At 38.6% G+C, this 14,906-nt stretch overlaps 1 protein-coding gene across 4 annotated transcripts in view; it reads left to right on the plus strand.

The window, feature by feature from the left end:
* TNRC6A (trinucleotide repeat containing adaptor 6A) overlaps window positions 1–14,906 on the plus strand; it is a 97,930-nt gene that overhangs the window by 11,902 nt on the left and 71,122 nt on the right. For 2 of the 4 annotated variants that reach the window (XM_069570369.1, XM_069570370.1), the window contains exon 3: window positions 14,053–14,140. The exons of the other annotated variants lie outside the window; for them this stretch is intronic. In XM_069570369.1, the coding sequence (XP_069426470.1) occupies window positions 14,053–14,140 (88 nt within the window). The remainder of the gene's footprint in view (window positions 1–14,052; window positions 14,141–14,906) is intronic. 4 annotated transcript variants of the gene reach the window in all.

The raw sequence follows: 14,906 nt of genomic DNA on the forward strand, positions 1-14,906 counted from the left end.
GTGTCAATTTACCTTCTACCAACTGTGTGAAAGGGTTCCATTTTCTCTACACCCTCTGCAGCATTTATTGTTTGTAGACTTTTTGATGTTGGCCATTCTGGCAGGTGTGAGGTGATACCTCATTGTGGTTTTGATTAGCATTTCTCTAGTAATGAGCAATATCGAGCATTTTTTTCGTGTTTGTCAGCCATCTGTATGTCTTGGGAAAGATGTCTGTTGAGGTTTTCTCCCTTTTTGATTGGGTTGTTTTTCTAGTATTGAGCTAATGAGCTGCTTGCATATTTTGGAGATTAATCCTTTGTAAGTTGTTTCATTTGCTATTATTTCTTAAACATTTTTGAGTGTACGTTTCAGTGAAATTAAGCACATTCATAATGTTGCTGCACTACCATTCACCTCCATAACTTCATCTTTGCAGAACAGACTCTGTACCTATTAAGCAATAACACCCTGTTCTGTCCTCCCCTCCACCCTTGGGATCCACCATTCTACTTTTTGTCTCTGTGAATTTGACTGTTCTAGGTAACTCATGTGCGTGGAGTCATAGGGTTTGTCCTTTTGTGACTGACTGACTTCACTTAGCACAATATTCTCAAGGTTCAGAGGTGCTGTAGCATGTCATGCAGTTGATTTTTGTATGTTGATTCTATATCCTGCAGCTCTGTTGAGCTCATTTATATAATTTCCTTTCTAATCTTTATGCCTTTTATTTCTTTTTCTTTTCTTTTTTTTATTGGAGGATAATTGTTTTACAATGTTGTGGTGGTCTCTGCCATACAGCAACTCAAATTAGTCATAATTTTATATATATACATATATATATATATATACCCTTCCTCTTGAGCCTCCTCCCCCACTTATTTTTCTTGCCTCATTTTCCTGACTAGAACCTACAGGAAAATGTTGACTAGGAATGGTAAAAGTCAACATCGTTGTCTTAGCTCATCTTAGAGAAAAAGCATTCAGTCTTAACCATTAAGAACCGTGTGAACTGTGGGCTTTGTCAGGTTAATGAAGTTCCGTCCTGTTCCTGGTGTGAACAGTTTTGTCTTGTCTGGAAAGGGTGTTGGATTTTGTCGATGCTTTTACTGTATCTGTTGAGACCATGTTGTCTTATCCTTTGTTCTGTCAGTGTTATATTACATTGATTTTCATACGTTCAACCAGCTTTGCATCCCCGGGATAAATCTTACTTGGGCGTAGCATATAGTTCCCATTATATGTTGCTAGATTCGATTTATTAGTCTTCTGTTGAGGATTTTTGGGTTTGTGGTCACAAGGGTTATCGATCTGTAGTTTTCTTGTGACATCTTATGTCTTTTGGTACCTGGTGTGGTCTGGTCTGAAATCTGGAGTCTTGAACTGTTTGCTTTGGCATCTGCCTCATTCTGAATGGTGCATTAATAATTGTTTCTCTATATCCAGTTCCATTTTCCTTTTTTAATTTTTTTCCAGTTTTTAAAAACATTTAATTACTTTTGATTGTGCAGGCCTTGGTTGCTATGCTCAGGCTTTCTCTAGTTGCAGTGAGGAGGCTGCTGTCTAATTGCGCTGTGTCAGCTTCTCTGCAGAGCATGGGCTCTGGAGCACAGGCTCAGTAGTTGTAGCCCATGGGCTTATTTGCTTCAAGGCATGTGGGATCGTCACACACCAGGGCTTTAACCTGTGTCCCCTGCATTAGCAGGCGGATTCTTAACTTTGGGACCACCAGGGAAGTTATACTTTTCTAGTTTTATTGAGGTATGATTAACAAAGTCAATTCCATTTTCTTTTCTCAGTACATACCTCTGTGTGTGTATGTGTTATTGAGGTATAATTGACATCTGACTGTGCAAGTTTAATATGTACAGCTTGCTGGTTTGAAATATTTATATACATGTTGACCTTCGAGAATGTGAGTTTGAACTGTATGGTCCCGCTTACCTGTGAATTTTTTTCTTCACTAAATACATACTAGTGTATGATCTGCGGTTGGTTGAATCTGTTGATGTGGAACTGTGGGTTTGAAGGGCCAACTGTAAAGTTACATGCAGCTTTTCAACTGCATAGGGTCTGTGCCTGTAATCCCTGCCTTGTTCAGGGGTCTGCTGTGTTCCAGCAGGATGACCACAGAAGTATTAGCTGATACCTCTCTCAGGTCACGTAATTATTGTTTGTTTTTTGTGATGAGAACATCTAAAACACAGTCTCTTGGCAACTTTGAAACATAAAACACAGTATCATTGGCAGTAATCACTATTCTCTGCATTAGATTTCCAGAACTTATTCCCCTTGGTTGCAAATTTATTATTCCCTTTAGTTGGAAGTCCTGTTTAACAAGATCTCAATTTTCCTATCCCCTGGTCGCTAGTAACCACAAGTTTGGTTTTTTAGCGTCCACATGTAAGTGATAGTCATAGAGTATTTATCTTTCTCTAACTAATTTTACTTAGCATGATGCCTTTAGGCTTCATATCCATGTTGCTGCAAGTGGCAGAATTCTTCCTCAAGGCTGAATGATGTTCTTTGTATATATATACAGCATCTTCATTCATTGATGGACTTAGGTGGTTTCTCTGTCTTGGTTATTGTGAATAACGCAGCAGTAATCATAGGAATGCAGGTATTTTTTTGATACCGTGTTTTCATTTCTCTTGAATATGTAGCCAGAAGTGAGATTGCTGGATCATTAGTAGTTGTCTTTTTAATATTTTGAGGAACCTCCATACTGTTTTCCATAGTAGCTGCACCAATTTACATTCCCACCAACAGTGTTCAGGGGTTCCCCGTTTCTCCATGTCTTGCCAACACGTGTTACTGCTTATCTTCTTGAAGCTAACCATTCTGGGAGGTGTGCCATTTCTGTTTTCTACTCTCTTTTCTTTGGTCACCAGCTTCCTTGTATACTAACATTAAGTTAGTGCAGTGTTTTGTACCTAGTCTCTTGGGGCCAATGTTTACTGTACACTGACGTGCATCTCTTAAGCACTTCCTCGGCATTACTTAATCTTCACAAGACACCTCTGAGGGAGGGAGGTAGCATTTAAGACCTCTTATAAAGATGGAGGCTTTAGAGAAATTAAATAAGTTGCTTATACAGGTCAGTAGTGGAGTTGACATTTAAACCCGCTTCTCTTTTAGGTTCAGAGCCAGAGCTCTTAACCACATGCTGAGCTGCCCAGGAAACGCTTGCTTGAACAGATTGGATTTAAACTGGTCCTTAAAGAAGTAGAATGTGGGTAGAAGAAAGAGTGGGAAGAGTGCATGTGTGGTGGTGGGGGGTTTATAGTGTTGGTAAAAGCAGGAATTGGTATTTAATTGGAGTACCTGGTGCTGGGGGAGTACAGTGCGAGCAGAACTGGTTTTTGTTCCCAGAGCAGTAATTAGTTCTATTTGGAAGAGTGAGATTAACATCTGAAATAATTAGGAAAAGAGCATTGTTTAATTAGAGGTCAAGAGTGAGTTTTGTATGAGTTGGAAGGAATTATGAAGGAACTAGTAATTAAGTCTCAAAAGAGGAGTGGATTTAGAAGAGTTGTTCAGCAAACCAGATTTTGGATTGGGCTTTCCCATTGTCTTGTGCTGTAATCCTTGTAATCCTTTCCTAGCATTTTATTGCTCAGACTATGAGGCCAATAGAAACCCCCTTTCAAGCTCAGCTTCCTACTTTTTTAGGAGTTCCAAACTACGTATCATCTGGATATTCATGGCTACCTCATCATATCCTATTTTACTCTTCATTCTTAAAAGGAAGATATGCTGACTTTGAACTGTGTTTTATAGTTCAAAATCAAATGCAATATAGAAATGTACAGTATCGCTGCCACCCTGACTTTTGTCCTCTTTTTCTCCACATATTTCTGTCACAAATATGTATTTTTATTAGTTTCTCTGTGTGTGTGCTTCTAGAATTCCTTTATGCAAATACAAGCACATGGGGAAATGTATCTCTTCCCCACTTTCAACATGGAAGGTAATATACTGAGCCCTTTTTTTCCAGTTAACTATATACCTTTCAGAGCCTTTCATGTCACAGCATGGAGACCTTCTTATCTGCTTTATAGCAGCATAGTGTTCCATTTTGTGGATGTACCAATATTATTTAATGACTTGAGCATTGGCAGGTGTGAGCTACCTGTGACTGTAAGCAGGCTGCTCTCGCGTTGCCTCGTTGATTGTTACCTTCTCTGATACTTTTGCTCCCTGACCCCTTTTCTGTTTCCAAATAAGCACTAGCCTTCCTTATGCTGGGCTTCCCTGGTGGCTCAGATGGTGAAAAATCTGCCTGTAACGTAGGAGACCTGGGTTCCCTGGGTCAGGAAGATCCTCTAGAGAAGGGAGTGGCTGTCCACTCCAGTATTACTGCCTGGAGAATTTCATGGACAGAGGAGCCCGGTGGGCTGCAGTCAGTGGGATCACAAGAGTCGAACACGACTGGGCGACTAACACTTTCCTTATTTTTAAAAACAAAATAATTTCACTTTTGTCTTGTATTTTTCATATCAAGGCTGAATTTTTAAAAATCTGATCACTCTTAATCTCTTTGCAACATTGAGTTTCTGTCTCTACTGTCTGGTGAAATTACACCTTTGTAGGTTACCAGCAACTTCCTGTTGTGTGGTACTAGTCTGGCTTTGGTGATTAATTTAGATGTAGGAGGACAGAAGGAGGGAAAAAGGAAAGGCTGATGAGCAGATAGGGAAAGGCTGGGAGAAAACAGAGTAAGGGAAAAAGGTGAACAACATTTTTTGGCAGAAGATGTGAAATTATTTTCATAACTAATTGGTGAACATACAATTGGCTTCTGTGTGAAGATGACCTGCCTTACAGTGATTTGTGACTGATAGGCTAGTTGGGTGCTATGGAAAGTTGCCCTCTATTTTCTCTATTTCCCTTATGACTCAGCTGGTAATGCACTGTGGGAGCCCTGGGTTTGAGCCCTGGGTTGGGGAGATCCCCTGAAAAGGGGAAAGGCTACCCACTTCAGTATTCTGACCTGGAGAATTCCATGGACTGTATATCCGTGGGGTCGCAGAGTCGGACCTGACTGAGTGATTTTCACTTTTTATCACTTCTGTGTTATCATTTCTAATAGCAGAGCTTCTGTTGAGAAATTTTTGCTTTCTACAGTCTGGAGTTGCCATTAGCCTATCTCTCTTTTGTCAGTCGTATTGATATTGTCAGCTGTTTCAATTTCTTGCGATTGCCTTGGATTTCTTCGCATTTCATTTCCACTTGCCGCCCTCGTGGTTCAGGACATTGCACTTCTACTTGGATTACTGCAACAGTCTTGTCATTCGGTTGCAGGTTTGTTCCTGCTTCTACCCAGTGCTCTTCCTCCCTTTTTCCACCCGGTCAGTCCTGGCTCTGGATATTGCCATGCTAATAGATCTCCGTGCTTTGCTGTGTCCATCCCCTTTTGTGCTCCCTTGCCTGAAACAGCCCCCCTCTAGCTCTGCAGAAATCCTGACTTTTCTTTAAGACCCAGATCACCTTCTTAATTCTCCCTGAAGCTTTCCTTAGCTGTAACAATTCATACGCATGCCTTGTTTTTCTAAACTTGCTTATAGCCTCTACCAGATGATTTCTTGTTTCCATATTTCAGGCGTGTTCAGTTGTTGTTCCTACAAAATTATAGTTTAAAAATGATGAATTTTACTTGAGTTCTCCTAGTACACAGCAGACTGCTTGACTTACAGAAATCCCCAAGCACATCCTTACTGATTTATTGATTAAACATTGTGTGGGTTGTTATTAAATAATTTTGGATGCAGAGAGTCAGATCATCTAGGTACCTTGAGGGTCTGCTTCTTTGCTATGCTGTGGATATGCACTTTTTAAAATGGGATTTTCTTTTTGATTTTATAACAAATGATATACACTAAACTGGACCTTGACCTTTTTTTTTCCAACTCAGTGGTGTGTCTTAGAGATCTTTCTGTAAAGCCATGTTTGTTGGGGGATCCCCAGTGCCATCTTCAGTTTTAACAATTCACTAGGAAGGCTCGCAGGACTCAGCATATAGTCATTCTCATGGCTGTGAATCATAAGAATGAAAGTATACAAAACAAAATCTGTAAGGGGAAAAGGCACAATGGTCAAAATCCAGAGGAAACTAGGAGCAAGCTTCCAAGATTTTTGTCCCTGTGATGTCACCACATAGAGTGTGCTTAATTTCTCTAGCATCAAATTATGACATTTGTTAAGTGTCTACCAGGAAAGCTCATTAGAAATTCAGTGCGTAGGGTTTTTTGTTTTTTTTGGGGGGGGGCTGATTGTGTAGGTACCATCTGCAGTCAGCCCCTAAAAAAAAGTTCATGGGGTTGCAAAGAGTCAGACACGACTGACGATTGAGCAACAATATTGAACAACAGTTGTAGGTACCTTCTGCCTAATATGTACCAAAATTCCCAACCACCAAAAACAAAGTAGGCTTTTAGCAAAACTGTTGCTCATATGTTGATTTGGGATTGGTGGGAACCTCCCTGAAATCCAAGTACCTTGACCCCAGTCAGGAGCCAGTCTTGCAGTCCTTTCTCAGGATAGTAGTCTCAACCTGCTGTGCTAATAATAACTCTTTCCTGCACACCATGGAAATCTGTAACTCCCCTCCTTTAAAAAAAACAAAACTAATTAATGTGTAATGTTTGATGATCTGAGTACATTATGGTTTAACTTTCCCCTGTTGATTGATTTTTCGTCTATTATTTTGCAGTATCTATTTTTGTACATTTTCTTTTGTAGAGCCTTCGATTGAAATTGATCAGTGATGTTTAAAAATTTACTATTAACAGATCCTTCCAAGTTGTTCATCAGAGGTCCTTTCTAGTTCATGTCCAACAGCAGTTTACAGGAATATCCTTTGGAAGTGATTGCTTTGAATGATATTCATGTTGGGAATGAAGGGAAAGCTGACAATCAAGAATCAGGTCCAGGAAGGGCCTTCTGGATCCCAGACTTGTTGCCATTAGAGACACTTGTCTTGCCCTTTGTCTTCCCAAGATTCTTGGTTCACAGGCTCATCTCCTTCTGTCTATCTCTTGCTGCCTTTCTCATTTGAGTGGAGGCTTGTTGTCAATTTTGTTTCATTTTTTCTTTTTTCCTATTTTTGGGAGGATGGAGTGCAGCCTAGAGTAGTGAAAGCAAACCCTAGACATGGTGTTTTTAAAAGCATTCATTTTTGGTACTAATTTACAAAAATAGGGCATGTTTACCATAATATTTTAAATAGAGGTTTTCTTTTTAAAAAACTTAACAATTCCTATAAATAGGTTCAGTTGTGAGGTTCCTCTGATGTTCCCAGTTCAGGAGGGTGTACAAAACAGACAACTTTTAAAAAATATGAGCTAACACTGTTCACAGTTTTACAGATTGCTTTTTTTCATTTAACAATGTTAGGGACATTCCTTCAAATCAACAAACAGGACAACTTATTTTCAGTGCAATATGCTATGCTATTATAGAGCCATCTCTTTACTGATGGACATTTCAGTTTTCCACTTATATGCATATGGCCTTGAGTACTAGTGGCTTATTACTGTAAGATACATTCTGAAGCATGGGATGGCTGGTTAGATTATGTGTAACTTTATTTATTTATTGGCTGCACCCCATGGCATGGAGGATCATACTTCCCCTCAACTGGGGATTGAACCGTGACTCCTGCAGTAAAAGCTCGAATTCTTAACCACTGGAAGGACCACTGGGGAAGTCTCAGATTATGTATAACTTTAATTATTAAAACTGTTACCACAATATTCTGCAAAAGGTTATAGTAATTTCTGCATTAATGTAAGAGAGAACCTCTTAATTTCTCATTTTTGCCAGCACTGGATATTATTATCCCTGATCATTTTTACCAGTGGAATTAGTATAGTGGGGTTTTTTTTGCCTTTTATTAGAAAGAAAACCCAGCAATTTATTTTGGGAAAAAATGTATTGAGTTGGCTTTATACTAGGAAACGCAAAGCTTGGTTCAATACTAGAAGATCCATCTACAGAGTTAATCATATCAGTGATCAAAAGTCAGAAATTCTATAACCATTTCAGTAGAGACAGAAAAGAATTTTAACAGAATATACCGTGCACTCATGACTGGATCTCCCAGCAAACCAGAAACAGAGAACAGCCTTTTACTGTTTAAATATTGAAATTTAATATTCATACTGGAAAACTTTTAATATTTAAGTTTTTGAATACTTACTCACATGGCTGAGAAACTTAAAATATTGAATGAAAAGGTTTATATGTTGAGGTCTCCCTTCCCCCATATGCTGAGTTTCTTCTGCCCCCTCCCCCCAGTTACCGTTGGTTCCTTAGGTGTTCTTTTAGAGTCATTTTATACACATACAGGCGAATATGAATACACAGCCTCTCTTGTACTGTCAGACACCTTGAATTTTTCATGAGTGTTTTTTTTTTTTAAGGCCAAGCATTATTGCTCACTTCTGAAAGCTTTTTAGCTACCTTCATGTTTCTCTGTCTAAAAAAAGAAAAAAACTTGAACTCCTCAAACATGGACCTTTTAGCTTTTCACTAGTTGTTTGTCCCACATTGCCCTCCCACAGACTTTCACAAAATAAAAAATACTAAAATTGCTGTCTTAAATAGCACCTGTGCTTGGTCCCCTCTTGTTAAAACCAGTGGCTGTTCAGTCTTTGTCATTGAATCTTTTCCTGTTCTTACTCCTGATTATACTTGCATAGTGTTTGGAACTCCAGTACTTTGAGTTTCCTGTAGGATGGGGTTGGCCAAAAAGTTCATTCGGTTTCCTATACAGTGGTTCTAATAGCTCTTAATTGTCTTTAACGTCATTGGAAACAGTTTTGTAAGAGTCTGTTGTGACAGCTGTCCTATCAATGTGCATTTGAAAAAGAAAAAAGACATCACCATTGGTGAGTTTTGTGTAGCCATTTTAATATTGAAGATGGAAGGAAATGCAATGCTTTTAGCATATTATAGTTTATTATTTCAAGAAAGGTAAAAAAACTGAAATGCAAAAAAGATTTGTGTGGTGCATGGAGAAGGTGCTGTGATTGATCTAATGTATCAAGAGTGGTTTGTAGAGTTTCTCATGCTGGAAATTTGTCACTGGATGATGCTACACACTCCAGTACTGGTTGAAGTTGATAGTAATCAAATCAAGACATTGAGAACAATCAATGCTATACCATGTGGGAGATAACCAATATACTCAAAATATCCAAATCAAGCATTGAAAATCATTCACACCCCCTTGACTGTGTTAATCACTTTGATGTTTGGATTCTACACAAGTTAAGTGAAAAAAACCTTGACCATATTTCTTCGTGCAGTTCTCTACTTAGATGTAATGAAAATGTCCCATTTTTAAAAGAAATTGTGGTGGGCGATGAAAAGTGGATACTGTACAATAATAGAAGAGATCATTGGGTAAGCAAAATGAACCACCCCCAGCCACACCAAAGGCTGGTCTTCATCCAGAGAAGGCAATTTGTTTATAGTGGGATTGGAAAGGAGTCCTCTATTATGAGCTCCTTTCGGAAAACCAAGCAATTAATTCCAACAAGTGCTGCTCCCAGTTGTTGTTTTAGTCATTAAGTCATGTCTCTCTTGAAATTTTGTGAAAGGTTGCCCACCAGGGTCCTCTGTCGTGTCCATGGGATTTTCCAGGCAAGAATACTGGAGCAGGTTGTCCTTTCCTTCAGGGAATCTTTCCAACCCAGTGATCGAACCTACGTCTCCTGCATTGGCAGGCAGATTTTTTATCTCTGAGCCACCAGGGAAGCCTAACTTCTCCCAGTTAGACTAATTGAAAGGAGCTTTTGACAAAAAGTGTGCAGAATTAGTCAACAGAAAACTCAGAATCTTCCATTAGGGTAACACAAGACCACATGTTTCTTTGATAACCATGTGCAACTTGTCTGGAAAGTTCTGACTCATCTGCCATATTCACCAGACACTGCACCTTCAAGTTCCTTTTATTTTGGTCTTTAAAAAATTCTCTCTATGAAAAAAATTTCACTTCCCTGGAAGACTGTAAAAGGCACCTGGAACAGTTCTTTGCTCAAAAAGAAGAAAAGTTTTGGGAAGATGGGATTATGAAGTTGCCTTGAAAAATGGCAGAAGGTAGTGGAATAAAATAGTAAATATACTGGTCAGTAAAATTCTTGGTGAAATGAAAAATGTGTCTTTTACTTAAAATCTGAAGGAACTTTTTGGCCAACCCAATACATTCTTTTTGAAGTGTTCTTACAAAAGGTGGAAGGAAATAAAAGAATTGTGTATGCACACAGTCTGAAGAAAAAAGTGAGATGTCGTCTCACTTAATCCATTTAAAGGAAACTCTGTTGCTTCTGAAAAGAGTACTGGTACTTGACTTTGAGAAGTATTAGGGTGTAGGGGCGGAGAAGGCAATGGGACCCCACTCCAGTACTCTTGCCTGGAAAATCCCATGGACAGAAGAGCCTGGTGGGCTGCAGTCCATGGGGTCGCTAAGAGTTGGGCACGACTGAGCGACTTCCCTTTCGCTTTTCGCTTTTCATGCATTGGAGAAGGAAATGGCAGCCCACTCCAGTATTCTTGCCTGGAGAATCTCAGGGACAGAGAAGCCTAGTGGGCTGCTGTCTATGGGGTCACACAGAGTTGGACACAACTGAAGTGACTTAGCAGCAGCAGCAGCAGGGTGTAGGGAAAAGGGAAGACCATGGCTTTGAGAACCTAATTGGAGTCCTGACCCCAGTCCATTCTAGTTGTATGACCTTAACCTTTCTGAGCTACAGTTTCTTCATCTATAGAAGGGAAATCTGTCCCTAACATTTTAAAAAAGTGACAAATGGGAAAATATCCATAAAATGCCCAGCGTAGTCACTGTAACGTTCTAATCACTCAGGTTTGTTCTCATTTCTGGACCCAGAACTTGCATTTTGAGATGTCCTGCTGCTAACTTTTAAGGGGAGAATGATTTTGCTGACTGGACTGTTCTCTTTGTGGAGCGCATATCAAATATGATGGACGATGTAGACCTATCAAATCCATCAACTCTTATTCCTTTTGATAAATAAGGCGAACGATAAACTCATATTTTGAATGAATTTCTGTTAGCATTTAAATTCTGGAAGTCAGTCTTTGGGCACAGGTGGTTGTGGGCGTGTGTGTGTGTGTGTGTGTGTATTTTTTCCAGTTGGCTTTCTGAAGGAGATGTAGGAAAAGTAGGGTTAGTTGGTTGTAATGACGATTTTGAAGAGAACTTTTGTTTCTCTTAATGCTTCTGGTGTCTACCGATACTGTAATATTTTCATGAGGAAAAATGGTTCATCTTTTAAGTACTAAAGAGGTCTTTTTGGTCTGCAAAACACTTGCTAATGTCATCAAAAGGTCTTCAAAATGAAGTTTGAAAAGGATGAAAAAAATTCCAGGTAAATAGTAAAGAAACATCCTATAGAGTAAAATTACAGAACAAGGATTTGTCTGCAATTCACAGGCAAACACAAAGAGCAAATGCTAATGATTCCTGATGTTTCTGCATGTGAAGTGAAGTCACTCAGTCGTGTCCGACTCTTCGCGACCCCGTGGACTATAGCCTACCAAGCTCCTCCATCCATGGGATTTTCCAGGCAAGAATACTGGAATGGGCTGCCATTTCCTTCTCCAGGGGATCTTCCCAACCCAGGGATGGAACCCGGGTCTCCCCATTGCAGGCAGACACTTTAACCTCTGAGCCACCAGGGAAGCGACCCTAAATATCTTAAAAGTTGAATGAATACAGTCTTTGAGATACCACTGAGAACGAGTGAGAAGGGTTCCTAACTAGCCATTTGAGTACTTACTCAAATGTGTTAATAAAGCATTCTTCATTGAAACCTGATAAAAAGGTGATGAAACTGATGCACATGGTAATTTATCCCCAGTTTCTTCTTAGTGCTGAAAGAGTTTTAAGTCTGTAGAGCTAGTAAACAGCTTTGGTTGAGTAAGAAGACAGTGATGTAATTTATTTGCCCTTGTTTACTAAAATGCTTGTTTTTCTCTTATGCTGTAGCTATCTCAGGCCTTGACTTCTAGGATTATAATGTGCAAGCTTGCTCATTTTTATTGCCTCCCTGACACAGAATGCTAGAGAGTGAATCATGGTTACACTTGGCTTGATCAGCCACTAGACAGTGCTTACTTTGAACAAAATGAAATGAAAGACAGCAACAGTTACCATCCTCTTCTTCCAGCTTCTGATTTTAGCAGCTGTAAACTTAGCTTTACTAAATTATCATCAGTTTTACATAATGTCACTCTTTGTTTTTCACCGTCTCCCTACAGCTCCTCTCAATTTCTTCTGTCAACAGAGCCAGCTTAAGTTTTGGGTAATCTCAGTGTGAGTGTACCTGTAGCGCCCCTTCTAGTTTCTTACGTATTTGTCTCTGTTTTCTCATTTTATCTTCTATTGCATCCCCACTGCCATATGCATTCCAGCCTTAATTAATTATTTTACAGTTTTCCAAGTGTCTAGTTCCTGTTCCTTGAACCATCTCTGCCTGGTATTGATAATGACCCCTCTGAAAATCTTCCTCAAGGGCAGAATTAGGTACTTTTCCTTTGTGTGTTGATTTTCTTTAGGTGTCTTGTGATTTTTGGTTGTCTGTTGATATTATGAATGAAGATTTGGGTTCTAGACACTAGAGTAATTAATGTAGGTAACGAGTATGTTTCCTCCAATTTTGTGTAGAATTCATTACCCAGTAGCCCTCTACATTGAAAGGGCTGGAGGAGTGTTGATGGGGAGCCCTGTATGTATGAAGGGTGTTGACTTTACTTCAGTGCTTTTTTTTTTTTTTTTTTTTTGGTTATAGGCTGAATTTGAATGCATTTGGTACCTGTGGCCGTGTAGCCATCCAGGAATGCAGACTGGATGGGAGTTGTTGAATGGTTGGGGCCTTTCTATTCCTTATGCAGTCTTGACTCCATGCCTGTTTGTGCTCAGCCAGCTCTAATCTTGGCGCCTCTCTGGAGCTGCACCAGAGGATGGGACATAAAGCCATTTAAGACTTCTCTGTGTTTATTCTTAGAGTGTAGCTTCCTTTGCGCTTGTTTATTCATCAGCTGTGAATAGATTTAGTACCTTTCCCCCTATCATTTTGGTGAGAGAGCAGAAAGGAGGAAACACATTTGCCCATTCATCTTGAAAACCTGAGCCAAAAGTTCTATTTCCAAATTTGAACATTTCTGATTTTAAGAACTGAAAAAAAATTATATTAGTGCATTATGGATTGTTTCCCAAGTGTTGATAGAATAGTTTTGAGTGTTTATAGGGTATGAAGTTAGTATAATGCTAAAATACAAGTCATCTTTTTATGAATAAGTTGTGTTCTAAAAATAGGTATGAAAACAGAGACTCACAGACTTAGAACTTATGGTTGCCAGAGGGGAAGGGATAGTTAGACGTTTGGGAAGGTCATGCACACATTTCTGTATTCAAAATAGATAATGAACAAGGACCTACTGTATAGCACATGGAACTCTGCTCAATGTTATGTGGCAGCCTGGATGGTGGAGGGGAGTTTGGGGGAGAATGGATAAGTGTATATGTATGGCTGAGTTCCTTCACTGTTCACCTGAAACTACCACAACATTGTTAATTGGCTCTACCCCAGTACAAAATAAAAAGTTTTAAGTATGGCGGAAAAATAAGTATAAAGCTTTTTAGAGCAAGGAAAGCTGAAACTATGCCAGATACTGGTCTGGAGAGGGTTGGGTGGAGGGGTGGTTCCAGGCATTGCCATTAGCTACTGAAACAAGATAACTCTGCTCATGAGATGTTGTTTACATTCTAGAATTGGAGGGAGTTGTTGTTTGCCAATGTAAAATTTGCTAACTTTAAGTTATTTTCCTTACTATAACATTAAAGCTCTACTACTTGTGACTTACTAAAGAAAAGTACTGTTCAGTGGCTGTATACTTAGATTGAGGTTTAAAGTTGTGTTTTATATTAATGAATGGTAAATGAATAATTTGCCATATCTTCTAATAAGACTGAAAATGAATCTATATGCAACATTACTGTTATTCATTCATTTTGGGAAAGTTAATTGCAACTGTGTGGTTCAGGGATTTAGTGCAAGAAGAAGAACAGTTGATGGAAGAAAAGAAAAAGAAAAAAGACGACAAGAAAAAGAAGGAAGCTGCTCAAAAGAAGGTAGTATATGTATAAACTAATTACTTATATTAAGCAAACATAGATTTAAAAAGAAATTACTCTTATTGGATTACTTAAAGCATTTGATTTAATGTTTTAACTTCAGTAGTGTTTCATTTTAATATTTAATGTCTTTGAATATGCATAAATAGTAATGTGTGTATAATTTAATGCATAGTTATTTGATTTTGCCAATAAGTTTTTTCTAAGGTAAGTCCTTTCATAGGTCTTTATTTTTGAATTAGGTGTTCCTAGGTTTTCATAATACTTAACATCATTTTATAGTGAGAAGAGCATGGAATTTGTAGCTTTCTAGAGAGGAGTTGAAGTCTGGCTCTTCCACATAGCAAACAGAAGGTTGTGGCCTTCAACTTTATTTAGCCTCTCTGGGCCTTAGTTTCATTATGTTTTGTAAAATGAGAGTTGAATTAAATAAGATAATGTAATACATATACATAATAGGAAATAATAATGGAAGTAGTAATAAATATAATAGGAGATAATGTCAGTTTTCTTTTCCCTGTTTATTTAGTACCTAGGCTCATTTTTTGTTTTTAATTTGTAGGTTTTGTTAGGGTATATATGTATTTTCTTTCCTTTAAAATTTATTTTTAGTATAATATATTGATTTTACATACAGTAAAATTTTCACTTCTTGGTGTACAGTTCTATGTGTTGTGAAGCATGCTTAGAGTCATATCATCACCACTGTCATAATCAAGAAACATGTTTCATTACCTAAAAAAAAAAGTTTCTCATGGTATCC

This window comes from Ovis canadensis, chromosome 24 (genome assembly GCF_042477335.2).
Source record: "Ovis canadensis isolate MfBH-ARS-UI-01 breed Bighorn chromosome 24, ARS-UI_OviCan_v2, whole genome shotgun sequence".
NCBI classification, from domain to species: Eukaryota; Metazoa; Chordata; class Mammalia; order Artiodactyla; family Bovidae; genus Ovis; species Ovis canadensis.